Below are 25,827 nucleotides of genomic sequence, written 5' to 3'. Positions count from 1 at the left end.
GTGTGTGTGTGTGTGTGTGTGTGTGTGTGTGTGTGTGTGTGTGTGTGTGTGTGTGTGTGTGTGTGTGTGTGTGTGTGTGTGTGTGTGTGTGTGTGTGTGTGTGTGTGTTGTGTGTGTGTGTGTGTGTGTGTGTTGTGTGTGGGAGTGTGTGTGTGTGTGTGTGTAGGAGTGTGTAGGAGTGTGTGTGTGTGTGTGTAGGTGTGTGTGTAGGTGTGTGTGTGTGTGTGTGTGTGTGTGTGTGTGTGTGTGGGTGTGTGTGTGTGTAGGTGTGTGTGTGTGTGTGTGTAGGTGTGTGTGTAGGTGTGTGTGTGTGTGTAGGTGTGTGTGTAGGTGTGTGTGTGTGTGTAGGTGTGTGTGTGTGTGTGTGTGCGTCTGTGTGTGTGTGTGTGTGTGTGCGTAGGTGTGTGTGTGTGTGTAGGTGTGTGTGTGTGTGTGTGTGTAGGCGTGTGCGTCTGTGTGTGTGTGTGTGTGTGTGTGTGCGTAGGTGTGTGCGTAGGTCTGTGTGTGTGTGTGTGTGTGTGTGTGTGTGTGTGTGTGTGTGTGTGTGTGTGTGTGTGTGTGTGTGTGTGTGTGTGTGTGTGTGTGTGTGTGTGTGTGTGTGTGTGTGAGGAGGTACAGGGTGAGGCGGCGCAGGAGCATCATCACTTCTGCTGCCAGTCATGCTTAGTGGGCATTAGGGGCTTTTAGCAGAGTTAACACGCTGGTACAACGAAACACCCTGCTCCTTGCTCCTCCTACAACACCGTGCTCCTCCTACAACACCGTGCTCCTCCTACAACACCGTGCTCCTCCTACAACACCCTGCTCCTCCTACAAGACCCTGTAACACCCTGCTCCCCCTGTAACACCCTGCTCCCCCTGTAACACCCTGCTCCCCCTGTAACACACTGTAACACCATGTAACACCCTGCTCCCCCTGTAACACCCTGTAACACCCTGTAACACCCTGCTCCCCCTGTAACACCCTGTAACACCCTGCACCCCCTGTAACACCCTGTAACACCCTGCTCCCCCTGTAACACCCTGTAACACCCTGCTCCCCCTGTAACACCCTGCTCCCCCTGTAACACCCTGTAACACCCTGCTCCCCCTGTAACACCCTGCTCCCCCTGTAACACCCTGTAACACCCTGCTCCCCCTGTAACACCCTGCTCCCCCTGTAACACCCTGTAACACCCTGCTCCCCCTGTAACACCCTGATCCCCATGTAACACCCTGTAACACCCTGTAACACCCTGCTCCCCCTGTAACACCCTGTAACACCCTGCTCCCCCTGTAACACCCTGCTCCCCCTGTAACACCCTGTAACACCCTGCTCCCCCTGTAACACCCTGTAACACCCTGCTCCCCCTGTAACACCCTGTAACACCCTGTAACACCCTGTAACACCCTGCTCCCCCTGTAACACCCTGCTCCCCCTGTAACACCCTGTAACACCCTGTAACACCCTGATCCCCATGTAACACCCTGTAACACACCCTGCACCCCCTGTAACACCCTGCTCCCCCTGTAACACCCTGTAACACCCTGCTCCCCCTGTAACACCCTGTAACACCCTGCTCCCCCTGTAACACCCTGTAACACCCTGTAACACCCTGCTCCCCCTGTAACACCCTGCTCCCCCTGTAACACCCTGCTCCCCCTGTAACACCCTGCTCCCCCTGTAACACCCTGCTCCCCCTGTAACACCCTGTAACATCCTGCTCTCCCTGTAACACCCTGTAACACCCTGTAACACCCTGTAACACCCTGTAACATCCTGTAACACCCTGCTCCCCCTGTAACACCCTGCTCTCCCTGTAACACCCTGTAACACCCTGTAACACCCTGCTCCCCCTGTAACACCTGCTCCCCCTGTAACACCCTGCTCTCCCTGTAACACCCTGTAACACCCTGTAACATCCTGCTCCCCCTGTAACACCTGCTCCCCTGTAACACCATGTAACACACCCTGCACCCCCTGTAACACCCTGTAACACCCTGATCCCCCTGTAACACCCTGTACCACCCTGTAACACCCTGCTCCCCCTGTAACACCCTGCTCCCCCTGGAACACCCTGTAACACCCTGCTCCCCCTGTAACACCCTGTAACACCCTGATCCCCCTGTAACACCCTGCTCCCCCTGTAACACCCTGCTCCCCCTGTAACACCCTGTAACACCCTGCTCCCCCTGGAACACCCTGTAACACCCTGCTCCCCCTGTAACACCCTGTAACACCCTGCTCCCCATGTAACACCCTGTAACACCCTGTAACACCCTGCTCCCCCTGTAACACCCTGTAACACCCTGTAACACCCTGCTCCCCCTGTAACACCCTGTAACACCCTGCTCCCCCTGTAACACCCTGTAACACCCTGCTCCCCCTGTAACACCCTGCTCCCCCTGTAACACCCTGCTCCCCCTGTAACACCCTGCTCCCCCTGTAACACCCTGTAACACCCTGCTCCCCCTGTAACACCCTGCTCCCCCTGTAACACCCTGCTCCCCCTGTAACACCCTGTAACACCCTGTAACACCCTGCTCCCCTGTAACACCCTGTAACACCCTGTAACATCCTGCTCTCCCTGTAACACCCTGCTCTCCCTGTAACACCCTGCTCTCCCTGTAACACCCTGCTCCCCTGTAACACCCTGTAACACCCTGCTCCCCCTGTAACACCTGCTCCCCCTGTAACACCCTGCTCCCCCTGTAACACCCTGCTCCCCCTGTAACACCCTGCTCTCCCTGTAACACCCTGTAACATCCTGCTCTCCCTGTAACACCCTGCTCTCCCTGTAACACCCTGCTCTCCCTGTAACACCCTGCTCCCCTGTAACACCCTGTAACACCCTGCTCCCCCTGTAACACCTGCTCCCCCTGTAACACCCTGCTCCCCCTGTAACACCCTGCTCTCCCTGTAACACCCTGTAGCACCTGTAACACCCTGTAACACCCTGCTCCCCCTGTAACACCCTGTAACACTCTGTAACACCCTGCTCCCCCTGTAACACCCTGTAACACCCTGCTCCCCCTGTAACACCCTGTAACACCCTGCTCCCCCTGTAACACCCTGCTCCCCCTGTAACACCCTGCTCCCCCTGTAACACCCTGTAACACCCTGCTCCCCCTGTAACACCCTGCTCCCCCTGTAACACCCTGTAACACCCTGCTCCCCCTGTAACACCCTGTAACACCCTGCTCCCCCTGTAACACCCTGTAACACCCTGCTCTCCCTGTAACACCCTGCTCTCCCTGTAACACCCTGCTCCCCCTGTAACACCCTGCTCCCCCTGTAACACCCTGCTCCCCCTGTAACACCCTGTAACACCCTGCTCCCCCTGTAACACCCTGCTCCCCCTGTAACACCCTGTAACACCCTGCTCCCCCTGTAACACCCTGTAACACCCTGCTCCCCCTGTAACACCCTGTAACACCCTGCTCTCCCTGTAACACCCTGCTCCCCCTGTAACACAGTGCACCCCCTGTAACACCCTGTAACACCTGCTCCCCCTGTAACACCCTGTAACACCCTGTAACACCCTGCTCTCCCTGTAACACCCTGTAACATCCTGCTCTACCTGTAACACCCTGCTCCCCCTGTAACACCCTGTAACACCTGCTCCCCCTGTAACACCCTGTAACACCCTGCTCCCCCTGTAACACCTGCTCCCCCTGTAACACCCTGTAACACCCTGTAACACCCTGCTCCCCCTGTAACACCCTGTAACACCTGCTCCCCCTGTAACACCCTGTAACACCCTGCTCCCCCTGTAACACCCTGTAACACCCTGCTCCCCATGTAACACCCTGCTCCCCCTGTAACACCCTGTAACACCCTGCTCCCCCTGTAACACCCTGCTCCCCCTGTAACACCCTGTAACACCTGCTCCCCCTGTAACACCTGCTCCCCCTGTAACACCCTGCTCCCCCTGTAACACCCTGTAACACCTGGCCATACAACAGCTCCTTCCCTACTTTCACCGCCAGAGCCTGTGTCATAGCACTGCTTTAAGTTTAGTGATAAAGTAGTTAGTTTAGTTATAGGAGCTGTGTTGAGGAGCTAATTTACGGGAGAAGGAAAGGATAATGTCGTTGCCACCGGAGAGTCTAGAAGATGATGATCTTATGTCTTTCTCTCTACTTAAAAACAGCGTTATTCTTACGTGAGTAAAAGTGAACTGGGTTTTTTATTGTATGATGAGAAGTTCTGTGTGTGTTTCATGCAACGTTTAGGAAACGTAGCTTGAGTCCACAACTGGCTGGGTGTTAGTCTACAGAGTTGTACATAGTGGCATATGACCAAGGGCATTGAGTCCCTCTCTTTGGCTTGATATTTTTTCTTTGCTTAAGGGTAATGATAAAAATAACAGGTGGCAAGTTTTCACACATAAGCCAGAGCCGTGGGTAAAGCCATTTTTTTTACACAAACGAGGTTATCGGCTGTGGCTGGCGTGCATGATGTAAAGATTTTACTCTACAGGTAAGTATGTGCTTTCATCTGGCGCGCCATGCACCTGGTGTCACGGCTCTGCTTTCTTTTGGCGTCGTATAATAAATAATAATAATGCAGGACCTGCTCAGAGGTCTTTAATTGGCATGCAATTATCCTCAAAACACACACACACCGGAACACACACGCATGCATTGTCTCTGTAGGATCGCCGATGCGATTCGTTTCTGCGATTAACCCATCCCGTTGTCCTTCCCCTCCCAAGGGCACCCGGGAGCAGACAGGCGTCAACGTGAGCCGCGCCAGGGGGACAATCCAAGTGCTCCTGTCCGTCTTCGTCAAGGACGCCACAGCGTTAGCGATCTGTTGTTGTGCATGTTTTTCCATTGGGTTTATCTTATCTGGGGGGAAACCCTTGCGAGCACGGGGAGAACATGCAAACTCCACACAGAAAGGCCTGGGAGATACCCCACCTGGGTACCTGGCATCATGGAAACCTGGTCCCCAAGCGGGAATCGAACCCTGGACCTTCTTGCTGTGAGGCGACAGTGTTAACCACTACACCACCGTGCCGCAGGGGTGAGGTGGTGAGGGGGTGGATAAAATAAACCTCCCCCCTCCCGGATATAGTTATATCCTTATGAAACTGATTGGCCGAGAGGTTGTGCCTTTCTACCTCAGTCTCCCTGTCGAGGGCGTTCTCTCTCTCGTCACGGGGGGGGGGGGGTTCCTGTCTCCCACATCAAATCCGGATAGATGGGACACGGGTTTCCCCCGGCCATTTGAAAACGTCAGGCGCTTTTTCTTGCTGGCCAAGAGACATGTCCGTGAGATACAGGGCCTATACAGACCGCTGTCATTGTAAAGGATAGGTGATGCAATTCAGTAGAGACAATTTATCTTCTACTCTGCTCCCTACCAGTAGTGTATATTGGGTAAGAGCCTCCTCCTCAGGGTGTTTTCAGAGTCTCCTCCTCAGGGAGTTCAGATCCTCCTCTGAGTTTCAGAACCTCCCTCTCAGTGTGAGAGCCTCCTCAGAGTTTCAGAGTCTCCTCCTCAGAGAGTCTTGGTCCAATTGTTACATGAACCCTTTTCAATTGTTTTTACTCACGTTGTGGTCTCTTTGGGAGAATCGCTGTCTTCTCCTCTTACATGAAGAGCAGAATTGATGCGGTTTTTATTCCCAGGCTCGAGAGGCCATTGAAGCACAAGCGCGTTTTCTTATTGGCCAAGAGACATGTCCGTGAGTTACAGGGCCTGTGCTACAGGCCGCTGTCATTGTAAAGGATAGGTGCTGCAATGTGGTAGAGACAATTGTCTTCTACTCTGCTCCCTACCAGTTGTGTATTGGGTCAGAGCCTCCTCCTCAGGGAGTTTCAGAGCCTCCTCTGAGTTTCAGAACCTCCCTCTCAGTGAGGGAGCTTCCTCAGAGTTTTCAGAGCCTCCTCCTCAGAGAGTCTTGGTCCAATGTGTTACATGAACCTTTTTCAATTGTTTACTCACGTTGAGGTCTCTCTGGGAAAACCGCTGTCTTCCCCTTCTTACATAAGGAGCAGAATTGACGCGTTGTTATTCCCAGGCTCGTCATGTGCGGACCCGTGTCTGTGTCTTGTAGACCGGCTCCCTGCTGCTCGTCCCAGACAGCAAGGGGAAACATTGTGAGGCTCTTTCTGGTTGGAAATTCGCCGTCACTGTTCTCGGGTTCTTTGCGAGCATATACGCTGTTTATGAAATCAGCGTATGGTCTTACGAGATCGATCAGCGCCGGCCCAGGGTGTTTTTTCAATGATTGAATATGCTTTGTGGGCCGGCGCGCCTTGGTTGCCCAACATCATAAAACAGTGTTTTTTATGCGGGCGGCTGGGAAGGAAATTTTTTGTCTCTACCAAGCGCCAGTGCACTTGGTTAGACTCGACGGCTCACGTACATCTCCGGGGAGATATGACGGAGTAGATCAAACATTGGCAGGGGGGGTTCACGCCTTTGGGTGGGCCACCAAGAGCAGTGCGTTCGCGTACTGACCGTCTTGGTGGCGCCCTCTGTGATGTTTTGGATCGACCCCCCTATTAGGACTGAGGGCGGCGGCGTGACTAGGACACGGGACTGGTTCTGGTCACGCCGCACTGGATCAGTTTAACCCGTTGCCCGCCGGGGTGCAGATCTGCAGTTCTGGTACCCCGAAGGACTTTTGCTTTTCCGGGGGGAAAATGCCAGGTCGGGCCGGACGTCACAAGGATTGATGTCATGAATGTGTGTGTCATATGGATGCCACCACGAGTTGCCCTTAACACTTTCCGTGCCGGCCGTGTTTTCCTTTTTACCCCCTTGAATGCTGCCACCCACTTCAATGATAGCGCTCTCATATTTGTGAACGCATAATCTATGTCTTAAATTATGGCTATGTGTATAATCTGGCCGTCGCTTATCAATGACTTGTTTGCAGTCAACATTGTTGAAACGGATTGTTTTTTAATCAATTCATTTCCGTTTTATACCATTTTGAAAATCACTTGTTTTTTTTTTTGTTTCAGGAAAATATAAAGATTCTGTGATAATCGCCCTTTACTGGAATATTCTGGAATACAGAAAAAACGTAATTTTTCGGCCTATTTATGAATCGTTTTCAAATAAACGCTAGATTATCGATAGTATATGTGTACTTATGCACGCTAGAGAAGCAAGCTGAAAAATCAAATCTCTCATTTCCTGATCAGCACACACACACACACACACACACACACACACACACACACACACATAGGGCAAACGCTGACACACACATAGGGCAAAACAGCTCTGATTATCCCAAGACTGGTAAAATAGATTCCTTACCTCAGATCAGATGTTCTCCAAAAAGATTATTCCAATTCCTGATCGCCATTCCAAATATCGATCCAGTTTATTGATCCAACGCTGCATACTTGAAATATGTATTCCACGCTGTTCTGATGGCCCACAATGAGTCCGATGGGCTCGGATTACTTGCCTGAGAAGTAAAATGTGGATTCCGGATTTTTCTTTTCTCATCCATTTTCATTGTGTCCATTCCAAAAGGGTGCATTACCATCTGGGAGATGATAGGGGGCGGTATTTTCCCAATGGAGCTCAGAGAGAGTTTGCAGCACTAACGTGATACTAGATTGATGAAATATGAATTCAAATCGCTAATAATAAAAAAGAAACGCTATATCGCGTTGTTGGCAATAAACGGTCGGCATGAACAAACAACATATAGCGTTGTTGGCATTGAGAGTGTTAACAGTGACGTGCTTTGGTCCATACTGTGTTGTACCTTTGCACTATGTTAGGGGGCTTGGTCCTTCTCCATTTGTTTCACCCCTCCCTCCCTGCTAAGCCAGGGATGGGAGGGGGCTGTCGGGGAGGTTGCCCTGTCAACTCCTCTATGCATCCCTGTGTAGGTCCCGGTCCGCCAGGCCCAGGTCGGCCTCGATGACCTGTTGGCCTGGGTTAACCCTTTTGAAACCTGAAATGCTTGAACTGCTTGTATAGCCTGTGTATACGCACAGTTATGTTTCTGGGGTTTCTTAGTGGGTTAAGGGAGCAACCGCCTCCTGTTAAAATAAACATAGGGGGGTGGTTGGCTCCCCGGTGTGTTGGTAGCAGAGTCGACTCTCGGGGTGAGGCCGGGCCTGACCCCGTCTGCCCGAGAGTATGCCCCTGCATGTTTCATGACGTCTGCCAATTGTGTCAGCCTCTTTCTCTGAACCTCAACCCTGCAGGATTAATAAATTGGCGGGGTCGGGTTTCGTGGAGATTGTGCCATGGTGCACAGCATACCGAACACCCTTTCCGCCGGGGTACTGTTCTTACAGTAGACCTCTTAGGCGCCTGTTTAGTCTGCAGTGCTCCGGGCACAGGTCGAGTTCTGCTCTTGGAACCTGTTTGCCTGGATTGAGGGGTCAACCTCCTTGGAGGGTTGTCTCCCCGGCACGCCGGCTGGCCCCACAGTATTGTGGGGGGGAAGCCTCCTTGAGAGTGCTTCAGAGCGGCGTTCCAAGGGGGGAAGGGCCTTCACCTGATTTAGGCCCTGTCCGATACGCTGGCGATGTGGGGGGTGGTGTCACCAGTGACCGTCTGGTGGGGTCTCAATGCCGCAGCCTCGTTGGCCTCACCAGGCCCCTTTTTCAGGGGGTCCTAGTCCTCGGGTTGTGGCCTAGGGCTGGGACCTCCTCCGCGCTCCACTGCTACGGCCTTGCCACAGGGTTGGGGTTTTGACTCCGACCCCGTGATGTTGGGGGCTGTGACGGGGGTTTTGCTCACGTCCGTTCCCTGGTGGCGTGTGGGATGAGTAGTCGCGGGCCCTTCTAAACAAAGGTAAGTCCCACGGTCTGCTCACCCTGTGCGTTTGAGACGCTAAACCCTCTTCGCATAGTCAGGGTCTGATCTCCCTCCCGTCCCTCGCTAGGGGGGGCAGGGGGGCCCAGATCCTCCCCGGTTCTGATGGTTGTAGGGGACCTCAGCGGGTGCATCTGTCAGGCTTACGCTCTGCTCAGCTCTTGTGTTCCAATAGAGCAAAGCGTAAGCTATAACGAAATATAACGAAGGTTATCTTATAACCCTAGTTATATGAGTAATAGCGAGCGCTTTGCTCTGACTCACTGAGGACCCCACGGTCTTCCGTTTCGGCGGTGAAAGACTGGGGAAGGAGCTGTTGTATGGCCATGACCCCACTTTATAGGAGCGGATGTGGGAGTGGTCAGGCAGATGTGGGCAGGTACACAAGGTGAAAGCTTTCATTTAGGATATGATTAAAGGTACAGTTCCAATAGAGCAAATCGCTCGCTATTACTCATATAACTAGGGTTATAATATAACCTTCGTTATATACCCAGGTATAGGAGAGAGTTATATTAGCACCACTGTTATATGAGTTATATTTGCACTACTGTTATATACCCAGGTATAGGAGATAGTTATCTTAGACCTAACAAAATAAATTGTTTGGTTGGTTGTCAGTTAAGGCCATGGGTAGGTAGGGAATTTATTTGATTTGATTTTTTATAAAAAAAAAAATCCACAGCGACTATGGATCGGGAATTTCTTTATTTAATTAAAATGTTCACGACAACATGGATGCATGTACTCTGCCAGCATGTTTAATATCCATAATACTAAAGGTTAAAATTAGGGATGCTCGATATTGGCTTTTTTACCGATACCGATATACCGATATTGTCCAACTCTTAATTTCCGATACCGATATTAACCGATATCACATTTTAATGCCGATATCAGCCGATAATATCGGTAGGCCGATAATATCGGACATCCCTACTTAAAATACAAAGACACTGTACTACAAAAGTACAATGTACAAAGGTAGTAGTATTAAAAATGCCACCCCTAAATACTTTTTGACTAAGATTTAACTAAACTTTATTGTTAAAAAAAGAATAACATATTTATTTTTTTATTTTTTTACTCATAAAATAAATTTGGGTTGCACCTAAATCGGCAGGGTCGGTCGGCAACAGGACCCAAACCATTTATTTTGCATGGCCTTAGTACTACTGTTATATACCCAGGTATAGGAGAGAGTTATTACCCAGGTATAGGAGAGAGTTATTACCCAGGTATAGGAGAGAGTTATATAACCAGGTATAGGAGAGAGTTATTACCCAGGTATAGGAGAGAGTTATATACCCAGGTATAGGAGAGAGTTATATACCCAGGTATAGGAGAGAGTTATTACCCAGGTATAGGAGAGAGTTATTACCCAGGTATAGGAGAGAGTTATATAACCAGGTATAGGAGAGAGTTATTACCCAGGTATAGGAGAGAGTTATTACCCAGGTATAGGAGAGAGTTATATACCCAGGTATAGGAGAGAGTTATATACCCAGGTATAGGAGAGAGTTATATACCCAGGTATAGGAGAGAGTTATTACCCAGGTATAGGAGAGAGTTATATACCCAGGTATAGGAGAGAGTTATATACCCAGGTATAGGAGAGAGTTATTACCCAGGTATAGGAGAGAGTTATATACCCAGGTATAGGAGAGAGTTATATACCCAGGTATAGGAGAGAGTTATTACCCAGGTATAGGAGAGAGTTATATACCCAGGTATAGGAGAGAGTTATTACCCAGGTATAGGAGAGAGTTATATTTCGTATAGCTTACGCTCTGCTCTATATTGGAACATTCCCCATCACATACTGTGAATTTGAAAACTTTCAGCAACAATGCACCTACACTTGTCCGGCCATGCCCACATCCGCCTATGGATATAAGCGAGCGGTGTGACCGTACTCCAGCTCTTCCCTTCTTTCAACTTCACAGAAGTCCGTGGCAGTGCACCACTTCGCAGCGTTGAAAGTTCGTTAGTTAGTTAGATTAGTCATTGTGTTGCTGTCTTTTTCTTTTTGCCTACTCTCCCTTTAAAGGAAAAAGTTAAGATGGCACCACCACCGGCAGTCGCAACCTCCTCTGTGGGCCGCGGGGGTTCCCTGACTCCCCAGTGACTGTGAGAGGCCTAGCTCCGGCTCCAGCTCCCTAGCGGGATCAGGGATGGATTAAACTTGCCAACTCCGAGACGGGACGCCCTTTCTTCAGCGTCGGGCGTCGGCTCCCACCTGCCAAGTGGTCTGAGCTACCCGTGTGCGAGGGATGCGAGCGGGATGGAAGGGAGAACGCAGGGGGAACTGCATGCTCTATTTCCCGAGCTCATGCAGCAGCTGCGCGAGCAAACGGAATACCATTGACAACGCCTCTTTTTTTAAATCCTTTATCTCTCCCTCTTACGTCTAAAAGCCTCCATATTCCCTCCTCAAAGAATGCAACTACATTTCCTTCAATCTAGGAAGCAGTTGAAGCAGTGTGTAAATAACCTTTTCACTCAATGTGTTTGTGCATACCTTCTTCTCCCCTCCGCCTCGAAATACCACGTTTAAATAAATCCTGTGATTATTCACTGTGTATTTTGAGGTTCTTTGCCTATGAGGGCTCGCTGGGTGGCGAGCAGCGTTTTTCTTGTGGGGAGAGACTGCTTTATTTATGGGAATGCGTCTTTTAAACAGTCGTGTTCCTGGAATCAGCGAGTGTTTTTGCTACTTTGTGTAACAAGGGCGCGCCCCTCCTCAGAGTGTGTTTCCTTACGAGCGTAGAAACACATGACGGGCGACAAGTTTTTCGCTTAAAAGACAGCCGGGCCCTGGGTGAACGTGCCTTTTAAACAAGCGTGGCCGCCTAGCCCCGGTTTTTGGTGGTTAGCTGGTTAGCTGGTGTGTTGGGTGTTTTCAAGACGATAAGGCGTGCAAAGCACGCTCATATGTATCTGTTCATATGTATCTGTTCATTGTAAACACAGCACATGGCTAGCGGCGCCGTTTTCTGTCGCCTCATATATGCCTTCGTTTTACGTGAGGCTGGCTGGGGGGTGAGGATAATCCTCCCCTGGGGATGTTTTGTATCCCAGATAAAACTGGCGACGGAGGGGGGCGACGCGGCTCAAAACGAGCGCGCCTTTCTTCATTTGGGATTCCTCCATTAGCGCCATGCTGGTACGTAGGAGTCCACTCGACGTTAGGGAAGCTATTTGCGTGCCATGCTCATCGTGGGGGGGGGGGGCTAGGATTCCCGGCCATTGTGAAACGTCACAGGCACCCAGGTCGTTGTTTGGTTGGAACAAACGTGTAGCGATGTCCAACGGCGTAATTTTGTTTTCAATGGTGGAGGGGACACATTTGGGGACGTGGTCAGTGGCGGAGGGTGGCTGCTGCGTATAGTTGTAAGGTTGTGGGGGGTGGGGGCAGGGGGGTGATTTTTTTTTGTAAATCAGTTGTGCAAGTACATTTTGGTGAGTTGTTTCTATATACAATTCACTTATGACAAGTCATAACGCTGCGCGAGTCTCGGAACTTGAGAGAGAGAGAGAGAAATATCGCGCTATTTATTATCTACAATGTATAAAACAACAGCCTAGAGGCTTTTAAATACAACAAGGTCATAGACAGATATTTCACAGACACCAAGCAATGCTGTTGCATTTCATGGAATCACACAGATCATCGTTCACAGTTTCACACCAAACTTTGAGGGGAGGGGTGCTATGAATTTGAGCACACCTGACGACATGGCTGTTGTTATGCAAAGACAGTTGTGGTCAGAGTACTTAGCGTGTGCACACTCGTCCCTCGCCGGGTGCTCACCTACTTGCTACTTGTCTTTGCATGACAATGGCTCAGGTCGTCAGAGACCTGAGCTCAGAGATGGAACAAGCAGCCGTTTTCCGTGTGGTCCTAGTGCCGTGTCGCGTCACCGTTTATTATTGTGTAACATTGTTTTGGACGGTAAAAAAGTGCAGGGGACAATAACTGCGTTCTGAAAACATGCAGGGGACATGTCCCCGGTGTCCCCCCCCCCATAATTACGCCCCTGGCGATGTCACCCAAACATGATTTCAACATACGCCTGAAACGGGATATAACAAGGGTTATCCTATAACTCTAGTTATAAAAATTCATGTCAAGTAGACAAAAGTCTATCTTGTGGGATGAAGCCATAGAGTGTATGTATTGTAATGAATTGAAAATGGGGGAAGTTTTCATTCATTCATGTTTTTTTCCCATTGTAGTCTAAGCGGGACTGGCGCTGCCGGTATGTGGGGAGTTTTCACCCAAGACAGAGTGAAGACCACACATTATGCTTGTCTAGCCGTGGAGCAGCGCCCCCAGCGGGCTAATAGCGCTAATACACGGGACGCTGCTCAGCGGGGGAGCCGCCTCATTTACCAGGGGTAGTGACTGCTGCTCCCCCCGTTTCAAACCACCCTTTCTGCCCCCCCCCCCCCTTTGCACGTCCTCGCCCTCTGTTTTTTTTGGGGTTCTGAAACAGACTCTGCTATCAGAGTCCGCGGCAACGACAGCCCTGGCCGACGAGATTCAATCTCTGTTGGCGAGGCAGAAAAAGGGGGGATTCCCCATTCCCACATCGACCTTAGTCGGTGGGACTGGGGGTTCCTCTGCCATTGAATGAATGAATGAATGAAAAACTTTATTTAACAGATTGCAGAATGGGTACAATACAGTACGGTTCAATACTCACAATTGTTAAGGGGATGCAGACCTGAAAAAGACGTTTGTCTTGTTTCCATCATCTAATGACCCCGACCCCATGAGGTGTGGGAGCTGTGATGCAGGATTTTGTTTTCACGTACGTTCCCTGGTAGGGTAGTCGTGGGCCCTTCTGTCCCGCGGTCTGCTCACCCTGTGCGTTTGTTGGGTGCTGTCCCCTCTTTCGCACAGTCGGTGTCCTGCCCCCTCCCCCACCCCTCACTGGGGGGGGTGGGGGTACACGGACCCTCCCCGGTATTCTGATGGTTGTAGGGGACCTCAGCGGGTAGATTTGTTGGGCTCTCCGCTCTGCTCCGCTCTTGTGTTCCAATATAGAGCAGAGCGTAAGCTATATGGAATATAACGAAGGTTATCCTATAACCCTAGTTATATGAGTATAGAGAGCGCTCTGCTCTCACTCACTGAGGACCCCTTTTTGTCTTCTGTTTTAACGGTGAAAGACTAGGGAAGAGCAAGAGTACGGTCACACCCCTCGCTTATATCCATGGGCAGATGTGGGCGTGGCCGGACAGGTGTAGGTGCATTGTTGCTGAAAGTTTTCAAATTCACAGTATGTGATGGGGAATGTTCCAATATAGAGCAGAGTGCTCACTATACTCATATAACTAGGGTTATAGGATAACCTTTGTTATATTAGCACCACTGTCACAATCAGCCTCCAACACATCAGTGCTGCAGCTCCATGCACACAGCGCTCCTCTTGATGACATCATCAACCAAGAGAGTTTTGAGGTTATGAGATTCACAAACATCAGTGGACTCAGATAATGAAAACATCTCTTTCAGCGGTGGGGCCACATGTGTGTTTACATTTGGACTAGACAGTTTGCATCTTTACTTTTTGTTACATTCAAGCCTAATTGACTTGCCCTAAGGCCTGAGCAGTCAGGAAAATATGGCTAGTTTCCCCGGTAAACAGGTGGACACAGGAAAACGGTTACCAAAAGTGTTACCAAAAATAACAATATTTATTTGAAACAAATAGCTAAAGAACAAAAATAATGGAGAGCTGGGTGCTCCAGTCTCCATGGTTCAGGATATAATAAAAAATAAAGTACAGGGACAAAAATGGCAACAATGGCCAAAATGGTGGAAATGGTGAAAGCACAAGGTGAGCACTTCAGGTGAGACTCTGGAGACCAAGTGACCCTGCAGCCTGCACTCTGCTCTGCTTATCAGGGCGTGGTGCCTCATCACCACACCTGTGCCAATTACAAAAGCGGCCATTTTAATTACAAGGAAAAACAGAAAGAAACAGTGTGTCAATCACAACCACCAATGACAGCACACTTAAACCACAATGTGAATATACACCACAGACAGTAAGTATCCCTCCACCATGTGAAAGTAATACATAACACCCCCACACCGAAATGTATGTTCTTCTCCCAACTATAGCCCAAAGAAACCATCACCAAGAGAATGAACATAAATAAATAAGGGGATACTTACCAACCTTACCTATATCAAAAAGTATGCAACTACACATACTAGCATATCGCTGCTGTCGGGACAAAACCTCATAACTCCAAAAACTAGGGATGCTCGATATTGGCTTTTTTACCGATACCGATATTCCGATATTGTCCAACTCTTAATTTCCGATACCGATATCAACCGATATCAACCGATACCGATATATGCAGGGTTTCCCTGTCCAAAAAACTGAATAATTTCAGGTAACTAATAATTTCACTGGATATATATATAACAAATATTGTTATTGTTTTTTTTTGTTTTTAAACCGATACCGATATTTTTCGATATCACATTTTACTGCCGATATCGGCAGATAATATCGGTCGGCCGATAATATCGGACATCCCTACCAAAAACCCAACTTTTCAGCAGATGAAAAAAACGAACACAGATTTGAGGGTGAATAGAGTTAAGAGATTTAGACAGATGATCGGTTTAATGCTTTCCCATTGTTTAAACTTTGTAAAACCCACACACACATATGGAGGATGATCTACGGAGTTGATTTATATAATAAAAAAAAATAAAAAAAATTGAGTTATGAGGTTTTGTCCCGACAGCAGCGATATGTGCAGTGCCTGTACTGTGTTGAGTGTGAGTCCCGGTCAAGAGTCACACTCAACTGTACACAAAATAGTGTGACCCATTAATTGTTATGGGCCACTACCACAAAAGTGATAGTGTGTTGGCCCCTGTCGAACACGACCTTCTACCTTGTCGAATGCTCCCCCTGTGGAACATTCGACAATGTTGTTTAAAACAAAAAACAACACTGTCCCGACTCTCTGGCAAGCGAGACCTCACAAAAGGTTCCTCCACAGCGGTAATTGACTGGAAAATCCCACCCCACTCATCCTCCACCGAGGCGTAAGGCCTAGGATTCCATTCGCACACAAACAAATCGCCCTGCACCGCAAAACACTGCTTCAGGTCAACAGGTCCCTCCGCCGATACAGACCTGTCAAAACGAGGCAGTAAACCATAACCATAATAATTTCCTTGACCAAAGTCAAACTCGTTGCGCTCAGGATAGCCAACAGGAAAACAAAAAACATCACATTTCCCTGGTACCATCACAGTGCCCATCTCCTTTCCTCCTGGCACCGCCAGTTCAGGAGACTGTAAATTATGAACATCCAGAACAGGATGCACCGCCTCTGGCATGTCACCACCCTCCCTGGAACACAGCAACACATCAGTCACAAAAACACTCATGCCCCTAACCAACTAATTATATTTTCTGGCCCCCTAACCTACCTATACTGAAAGCTAATGCACTGTAGACCTGGCTTTCTTCAACCACACCTGCTACCAGCCAAAGATCATATCGACCATACACCCGTCAAGTATATAGTATAGTACAAGGACAAGTATATGGTACTAATCCCTTTAATGACTGCCCCAGGGTTAAGTGGTACACAGGAAGCTAACAACAGCCAGAAAACAATGAAATTACCTACTTGTGGTGTCCACTAAACTAAATATTTTAAAGCATACAAGCAGTCAAATCAAATTATAAATTAAGAGCATACTCATCTGATTTGAAGACCGGCTAGAGCCCCCATGTTACATTCAAGCCTAATTGACTTGCCCTAAGGCCTGAGCAGTCAGGAAAATATGGCTTGTTTCCCCGGTAGGCCTTGAGTGTAAACAGGTGGACACAGGAAAACGGACAAGTGTTACCAACCCCCCCCCCCCCCCCCCCCCCCTCCGAACGTAAAAAAAAAATATATATATATATATATAATTTTTTTTTTTTTTTTTTATACAGTCAACATATTCTTAAATAATAGCGCTGCCCGAGGCTGGGCATGATACAGTCAACATATAGCAAGAGAGAGAGCGAGAGAGAGCTCCCGTTCTACAGTCAATATACAGTGTACAGAGAGAGAGAGAGAGAGAGAGAGAGACACATTGGAAAGAAATTGAAATGCTATTTGGCCCTAAACAGAGAGTACACAGTGGCAGAATACCTGAGCACTGTGACTGAAGATCTTTGACTAGGTACAGACTCAGCGAGCACAGCCTAGCCATCGAGAAAGGCCGCCATAGGCAGACTGTGTGTGTTAGAAAGAGAGAGAGAGAGAGAGAGAGAGAGAGAGAGAGAGAGAGAGAGAGAGAGAGAGAGAGAGAGAGAGAGAGAGAGAGAGAGCATGTGTGTTTGTGTGTTAGAGAGAGAGAGCATGTCTGTGTGTCGTGTGTGTGTGTGTTAGAGAGAGAGCATGTATGAGATAGATAAGCAAAGATGAGCCCCTAAAGGATATTCAACTTTTAATGGAAGAACAAAACAGAAGGAAAAGATAACTTCACAAAGGCAACATGAATATACATAGATCCAAAAGGACAAAGATCACCACTTAAATCCAAAGATAAGAGGGTCTATACCAGAGAAAATAAAGCAGCAAGGAGCCAATGGCCGACATCAGCTAAATAGGCTAGCCAGGTACTGACACCAGGCCACACACAGCTTTGGCCAACGCTACCCAAGCTACACAAACGACCAAGACAATTCACACACAGCACATGTCGTATCTCCAAATGTTGTGAAGTAACATATGTTTTGCCTGGAAAAAAACATCGTTATTAACAAAACATTCGGGAGGGGAAGGAAGGAAAAGTGGGGTAATGTCATGACATCTTACCTGCACCAAGGAACGCAGGGCGAAAGGCCGCAACACAGGTCTCCACGTTGACGAAAGGCCTCTCGCTGGCGGGACAAAAAGAAGCTATGGCCGGAGCCTTGTTATGGTGCAGGCCCGACTACATCTTCTGTCAAAGATGATGTCGTAGTCAGAGAGTGCCAGGGCCCGCTATTCTCACGGCTAATGTCAATAGTCGTAGCACAAGCTAACAGCTAACTCTAGGCTAACTGATAGCATCAAGCTAACGTTCCCAGGCGAGCGAAAACGAGCAGCTAACGTCGTAGCTAAACAGCTAACTGGCTAACAGTTAGCTCAACCCGGCTATCGCTAACCACTAGCTAACGCAGAAGTAAGCTATGCGGCTACCACTGAAAAACTGTACAACGTGAGAAAAGCAATACAGGCCAACACTTCAGACAGCCGCTGTATTTTCCTCTTCTCATACGAAGAGAGAAGGGAAAAAGAAGGCAATACACGTCCCACTACAGAGTGGTGTTTACCATAGCGGTGCCGGCAACAAGTCCCTCGCGGACTATAGCCGACTTGAGCATGGAGATATTCTCATAATGAAACACCAAGCTCACCTCCCTCGCACCAGGTGCTGACACCAGGCCACACACCTTTAGCTACTAGTACTACAATAGCTAGTCGGCCCATTTGGCTCCCGAGAGAGAGAGAGAGAGAGAGAGAGAGAGAGAGAGAGAGAGAGAGAGAGAGAGAGAGAGAGAGAGAGAGAGAGAGAGAGAGAGAGAGAGAGAGAGAGAGAGAGATCCACGGCGGGAATAGAATAGAGTGCATTAAAAACTCACCAAACGTCCAAGAGGATGGAGACAACCGCGTGGAGTTGACGAAGTTCATCTGCCAAACGACCGTCCTCTTCATCTTGGCATAACAATGCTGCACGCGCTGTCTCTAGGTTAGCTAACGCTAGTTAGCCTTTAGCTAAGCTAGCTACTAGCCGACATCATCATGGCTATATCCCGACTGAACCACACGTTAGCACTCAATATTATAACGTAGCTAAAGCTAACTAGCTGTCCCTGTCTTTAGCCGGGATGGCTAGCCTGACTGAACTGTCTAACATGCAACAACTTTCATCTTCAGTCCATCTGCCGAACAATGTCCTCTTCATCTTGGCTGGCATAACCTCCAATGCTGCACGCGCGAAATAGTCAGACTCTACCTTACCTGTAACCCCTCCCCTCATTGAAACCAATTCTGCTGCAGAGCCTCAGAGCTGCCTCCAATAGTGTATCTGCAGAGCCAATAGTGTATCTGCAGAGCCGCAGAGCCAGGAACAAGTCAGACACATTCTACAAACGTGTCTAATGTGAAATATATAAGCATATAAGCAAAGCTAGATTTTAGGTCTGTGATGAAAAAGGGCCTCGCGGGAAGGGGGGCCTCGCAAAAAATAAAATAAAAATAAAAAAATAAAATAAAAAAAATAATAAAGGAGGCAGCCCTGCTCATCACCACACCTGTGCCAATTACAAAAGCGGCCATTTTAATTACAAGGAAAAACAGAAAGAAACAGTGTGTCAATCACAACCACCAATTAGTGACAGCACACTTAAACCACAATGTGAATATACACCACAGACAGTAAGTATCCCTCCACCATGTGAAAGTAATACATAACACTGTGTTTTTCCCCTGTAAAGGGGTCTACCAATCTATTTGATCTGGCATAAGTTATTACTCTGGTCTCTCTCTCCTTATCTTCTCTATATATATCTCTCACTCTCACACTCACTCACTCTCTCCCTCTCTCTCTCTCTCTCTCTCTCTCTCTCTCTCTCTCTCTCTCTCTCTCTCTCTCTCTCTCTCTCTCTCTCTCTCTCTCTCTCTAGTGAATGAGTTGTCTGCAGGGACCAGTTGGACGTCTCTGTCCTCTACAGTGTGTGTGTACGCATTGCTCAAGTTCCTACAGGGGGGAGGAGCAGGTATGTCGTAGTCGACAGTACAGACTAATTATGATAGGCAGCAAGTTACCATCATATAAATTATGATAATGATCAATCATTATTATCAGTGAGGGGTTAAATAACATTGGAATTATATCATACTATTCTCTGGGATTACTGTCATTTCTGTAAAATTACAATATAACATTGGAATATTATATATTGTTACTGCTGATTTGATACTTTGTGTGTATTTAGAGTTTAATAGGGTTTCTAATTAGTGTCTAATTTGGTGATAATGAAATATTGTTACTGCTCCTTTATTACTATTTAGTGTATAATTTGGTAATAATGATTTTTGTCAACATTCTTAGTTATCCCTCATATTTTCTTTCTCTGCCTCTAAAAATCCCTCTCTCCCTCCCTCCCTCCCTCCTTCCATCCCTCTCTTTCTCACCCTCCTTCCATCTCTCCCTCCATTGTCGCCATCCCTCCTTCTATCCCTCCATTATTTCCCTCCCTCCATCCCACTCTCTTTCTGTCCATCATCTGCTTCATCAGGGTGTGTGTCTTGGATGGGGATGTGGTGGGGATTGATGTGTGGCGGTGTTTGGGGGACTGGCTGTTCCGGAGGGGCCGGAGGGGTTCACATGCTTTCGAGCAACATTGTACTTATTGTACTTATTTTATGCCTATTCATATGTCTGCACTTTCTACATTGCACTACTTGTATTGTCTTTTTATACCTATTCTTTTGTCTGCACTTTATACATTGCTTTTATTCTGTCAACTGTATGCTAATGTTATGCCTATGTTCGTTTTATGCTATTTGCTGTGAAGCACTTTGAGCTGAAATGCATGTATGAAAGGTGCTGTATAAATAAAGTTCTTATTATTGTCATCCTACTCTCTCCCTCCCTCCGCCCCCTCTGCAGGTACATCAGGTTTTATCAGTAATGTGCGTCAGTTCCTGTGGACCAAAGTACAGCAGTTCACTAGCAGAGTGGTGCAGGTGAGTACCTCTCTCTCTCTCTCTCTCTCTCTCTCTCTCTCTCTCTCTCTCTCTCTCTCTCTCTCTCTCTCTCTCTCTCTCTCTCTCTCTCTCTCTCTCTCTCATGCCTTTCTGTCTTGTATTTTCTTTGAATTGACCAAAATAACTCCCAGTTGTTATCCGTGAAGCCTCATGGCAGTTGTCTGTTGCGGTAAAGCATCATGCATTCATTCTAAAAGTGAAGGAATCCTTTAGGATCAAGAGGTAAAGCATCATGCATTCATTCTAAAAGTGAAGGACTCCTTTAGGATCAAGAGGTAAAGCACCATGCATTCATTCTAAAACTGAAGGAATCCTTTAGGATCACTGTACTCCACCCCTCCAACTCCAGGTGCGCTTGTTTTCCCACCTGCACGGCTTGTCTCTGCGCTGGCACCTGGGAAGACGCACCGGAGACGTTCTGAGGAGTGTTGACAGAGGCACCTCATCTATCAACAACCTGCTGAGGTATTATATAACTCTACCTCATCTATCAACAACCTGCTGAGGTATTATATAACTCTACCTCATCTATCAACAACCTGCTGAGGTATTATATAACTCTACCTCATCTATCAACAACCTGCTGAGGTATTATATAACTCTACCTCATCTATCAACAACCTGCTGAGGTATTATATAACTTACTTACTCTATTATAGTAGAATATACTAGAATACTGCCCTCTGAGGATTGTTGAGGATTGTTGAGCATCCTACAGTAGAGTAGAGTACAGCTGAGTGGAGACATTTTATTATAGAATACTGTATTTTCTCTATCCATTATAACTCTATCTGGCTCTCTCTCTCTCTAGTTACATACTGTTTAGTATACTACCTACCATACTAGACATCGCCATCGCCATCATCTACTTCGTGTCGTACTTCAGCGTCTGGTTCGGCCTCATCGTACTGATCTGCATGGTTCTCTATCTCAGTGAGTCATTGTGTGTGTGTGTGTGTGTGTGTGTGTGTGTGTGTGTGTGTGTGTGTGTGTGTGTGTGTGTGTGTGTGTGTGTGTGTGTGTGTGTGTGTGTGTGTGTGTGTGTGTGTGCGTGCGTGCGTGCGTGCGTGCGTGCGTGCGTGCGTGCGTGCGTGCGTGCGTGCGTGCGTGCGTGCGTGCGTGTGTGAGTGAGTCAGTGAATGCTGGATGGTGTTTTTTCAGTGACTGTGTCAGATAGTTACTTTTATTTGTAATGAGATTACTATAATCCTGTCAGTGTAATGTAATGTAATCAGTTACTCCCACGCTCTGCACACGGTGGCGGCTGACCCCAGGTCAGAGCTCAATCCAGTCAGATAATAAAAACAAACTTATTTGGTAAAAACATTCATTCATTCTCAGTTATTTGGTTAGATATGACACCCTTCTCATCACAGAAAGAATGTTTCTTTTTATATTTTGAGAGTTGAGAAAATGCGCTTCAGGAAAGGGTTGCTTACCCCAATGTAATGAAACTGAAGGTTTAGTAACCTGGTCTGTTACACAGAACCATCTGGGAAGTCGTCCTTTGAAACTGTTTGGATCTTGGCAGTTGATTAGATCTAAACTATGGCCGTAGCCGGCAGTAGTTCCTCAAAGGACGCTGACCAACGGACCAGTGTGGTTGGATGCTGATTGGTCAGAACCAGTGCGGTTCGGGCACAAGTGCAACTTCAAGCCTGACCAGATGGATTCTCGCGCCATCTCGTGAAGCCAGCTGCTGTGCAAGGTTAAAGGTCAAAGCCAGCTGTTTGCACAATAAGGTTGATTTTTCAATTCAAGTTGCAAGTCAGGGTTTTCCCTCCTCTCAACTCCCAGCATGCACCATCCTCATCACAGAATGGAGGACCAAGTACAGAAGAGAGATGAACACACAAGATAACAACGCCAAGTCCAGAGCCGTAGACTCCCTGCTCAACTTTGAGACGGTACTTTAGACCAGAGACTAACCCTAAAGTCAGTTTAATACCTTTGTATTACCATTCAGGGATATAGTAGATGATAAACCACCTAAACTCAGTTTCATATATTGTATTACCATTCAGGGATGTAGTAGAGGGTAAACCACCTAAACTGAAGAATAGTTTACCCACTTTTTGTATCTGATATATTTATATGTATTACTATACTATTTAGTATAAGTTTGAAGTTTTCATCAGACCTGTATGTTTATGTTTTGTATTTTGGTGATAAATGACTTTTGCTGTGATCATTACCCAGCTTTTATTTGAGTTTAATTGCATTACTTTTCATCCTGTGTGTGTCTGTTTTCTGTGTCCCAGGTGAAATATTACAATGCTGAGGCGTATGAAGTGAGTTGCTTTGAAGAAGCCATACTCAAATATCAGGTGAGACCATTACTACATTCTGATCTTAAACATGTCTGAACAATATGAGCAATATCTGAATCAAGAGATGAATTCTGAGGCACATCATCATAATGTATCATGTTATTGATGCAAACAGACTAACATTTCAATACACTGTGTCCACTTCAGATTGACTGTGTTGAATTCATCTGTTCAGTGAAGTATTAATCTTGACTGTTGAATCCATCTGTTCAGTGAAGTATTAGTCTTGACTGTTGAATCCATCTGCTCAGTGAAGTATTAGTCTTGACTGTTGAATTCATCTGTTCAGTGAAGTATTAGTCTTGACTGTTGAATCCATCTGTTCAGTGAAGTATTAATCTTGACTGTTGAATTTATCTCTTCAGAGTGAAACGTTAGTCTTGACTGTTGAATTTATCTCTTCAGAGTGAAGCGTTAGTCTTGACTGTTTAATTAATTTCTTCAATGACACATGTATGTACTGAGTCTCTAGTGTGAGACGTTCTGTCTGTGGTTCTGGACGTTCTGTCTGTGGTTCTGGACATTCTGTCTGTGGTTCTGGACGTTCTGTCTGTGGTTATGGACATTCTGTCTGTGGTTCTGGAGGTTCTGTCTGTGGTTCTAGAGGTTCTGTCTGTGGTTCTGGACGTTCTGTCTGTGGTTCTAGGTGTTCTGTCTGTGGTTCTGGACATTCTGTCTGTGGTTCTGGACGTTCTGTCTGTGGTTCTGGATGTTCTGTCTGTGGTTCTGGTCATTCTGTCTGTGGTTCTGGACGTTCTGTCTGTGGTTCTGGACGTTCTGTCTGTGGTTATGGACGTTCTGTCTGTGGTTCTGGAGGTTCTGTCTGTGGTTCTAGAGGTTCTGTCTGTGGTGCTGGACGTTCTGTCTGTGGTTCTATATGTTCTGTCTGTGGTTCTGGACATTCTGTCTGTGGTTCTGGACATTCTGTCTGTGGTTCTAGAGGTTCTGTCTGTGGTTCTGGATGTTCTGTCTGTGGTTCTGGACGTTCTGTCTGTGGTTCTGTAGGAGTGTGAGTGGATGTCCAGTGCCTCCCTGGCTCTGCTAAACCAAACCCAGAATGTCATCATCGGATCTGGACTGTTGGCTGGATCTCTGCTCTGCGCTCATCTGGTCACTGAGGGACAGTTCCAGGTAACATAGAAAACACATCAGAGCAGAACAGAACATAATATAATATAGCAGAATAGAGTGGAATAGAGCAGAATAGAGCAGAACAGAACAGAATATAACAGAACAGAATATAACAGAACAGAACAGAACAGAATATAACAGAACAGAACAGAATAACAGAACAGAACAGAATATAACCGAACAGAACAGAATATAACAGAGCAGAACAGAACATGATATAACAGAGCAGAACAGAGCAGAACAAAACAATAGAATATAACAGAGCAGAACAAAGACTAGAACAGCGGATTAGAACACAACAGAGTACACCACAACAGAGTACAACACAACAGAACAGAAAACAGATAGAAGCAAACCAGAGTATAACACAACAGAACAGAAAACAGATAGAAGCAAACCAGAGTATAACACAACAAAACACAACAGAGTAGAACAGAACAGAGTAGAACACAACACAACAGAGTAGAACACAATAGAGTAGAACAGAACACAACACAACACAACAGAGTAGAACACAACAGAGTACAACACAACAGAGTACAGCACAACAGAACAGAAAACAGATACTGTAGAAGCAAAACAGAGTATAACACAACAGAACACAACAGAACACAACAGAGTAGAACAGAGTAGAACACAACAAAACAGAGTAGAACACAATAGAGTAGAACAGAACACAACACAACACAACAGAGTAGAACACAACAGAGTACAACACAACAGAGTACAACACAACAGAACAGAAAACAGATACTGTAGAAGCAAAACAGAGTATAACACAACAGAACACAACAGAACACAACAGAGTAGAACAGAGTAGAACACAACAAAACAGAGTAGAACACAACAGAGTAGAACAGAGTAGAACACAACAGAGTAGAACACAACAGAGTAGAACACAACAGAGTAGACCACAAAGGAGTAGAACACAACAGAACAGAACAGAATAGAATAGAAGAGCGTAGAGCTATGGTGAAGTACAGTTGAAGATACAATCAGGAAATAATTGAATATAATAGAAGCGTACTGCTTTATTGTGTTGGCATTTTAAAAGTATGTATACTGTATGTTATTATCAGGTTTGTAACACTTTACAATATAATAGAATACAATAGAACTGTCTTTAATACTATTTGTATAATTGTCATTATCTGGTTTCAGGTTGGTGACTATGTTCTGTTTGGAACCTACATCATCCAGCTCTACACTCCTCTCAACTGGTTTGGGACTTACTACAGGTGGGGTCAGGCTAATAACTGGTTTATATTTACTACAGTAATAACTGATTTATATTTACTACAGATGGGGTCAGGCTAATAACTTGTTCAGTATTTACTACAGGTGGGCTCAGGCTAATAACTTGTTCAGTATTTAGCTGGCGTCAGACTAAGGCTGCGGTTACACCTTAGTTTCGTTTTCAGATGAGTTTCGCTTTTCCAGGTCGCAACGTAGCGGTAGCCGAGTGAGACATACGTTCTGTAGCGTTATGGCTTGCTCAGCACCTGTCTGCATATATCTCGCTTCAGCGTATATACACTGAATAAAAAATTCCACCATGTACCTTTACACGCCAGCATTCATCTGGCCACACCCCCATCCGGTTACCTACATAAGCAGGGGTGGGGCCACACACTCATCTCCTTCTCAAATTTCAGCCACAAGCGAAGTGCTGCTCACATGCCCACTTGACATGGAGAAAAATATTTAGTCTGAGGAAAGGAAGAACAAGGAGATACGTTGACATCATATCTTTATTTTCTCTCTCACTATTTTCGAGAA

The 25,827-nt window shown here is 46.9% G+C and overlaps 1 protein-coding gene across 1 annotated transcript in view; it reads left to right on the top strand.

The window, feature by feature from the left end:
- abcb6b (ATP binding cassette subfamily B member 6 (LAN blood group) b) overlaps positions 1-25,827 on the top strand; it is a gene marked incomplete at both ends in the record, with an annotated part of 199,859 nt that overhangs the window by 9,908 nt on the left and 164,124 nt on the right. The window contains 8 exons of the mRNA XM_084314055.1: positions 19,501-19,593; positions 20,490-20,566; positions 20,937-21,052; positions 21,399-21,520; positions 22,385-22,494; positions 22,849-22,914; positions 23,923-24,048; positions 25,210-25,286. Coding sequence (XP_084170181.1) covers positions 19,501-19,593; positions 20,490-20,566; positions 20,937-21,052; positions 21,399-21,520; positions 22,385-22,494; positions 22,849-22,914; positions 23,923-24,048; positions 25,210-25,286 — 787 coding nt within the window. The remainder of the gene's footprint in view (positions 1-19,500; positions 19,594-20,489; positions 20,567-20,936; positions 21,053-21,398; positions 21,521-22,384; positions 22,495-22,848; positions 22,915-23,922; positions 24,049-25,209; positions 25,287-25,827) is intronic.

The sequence above is a fragment of the Notolepis coatsorum genome (assembly GCF_963971535.1).
Source record: "Notolepis coatsorum genome assembly, chromosome: 5".
Taxonomy (NCBI): Eukaryota; Metazoa; Chordata; class Actinopteri; order Aulopiformes; family Paralepididae; genus Notolepis; species Notolepis coatsorum.
The sequence above is the reverse complement of the archived record's forward strand: the minus strand, read 5'-3'. Positions and strand labels throughout refer to the sequence as shown.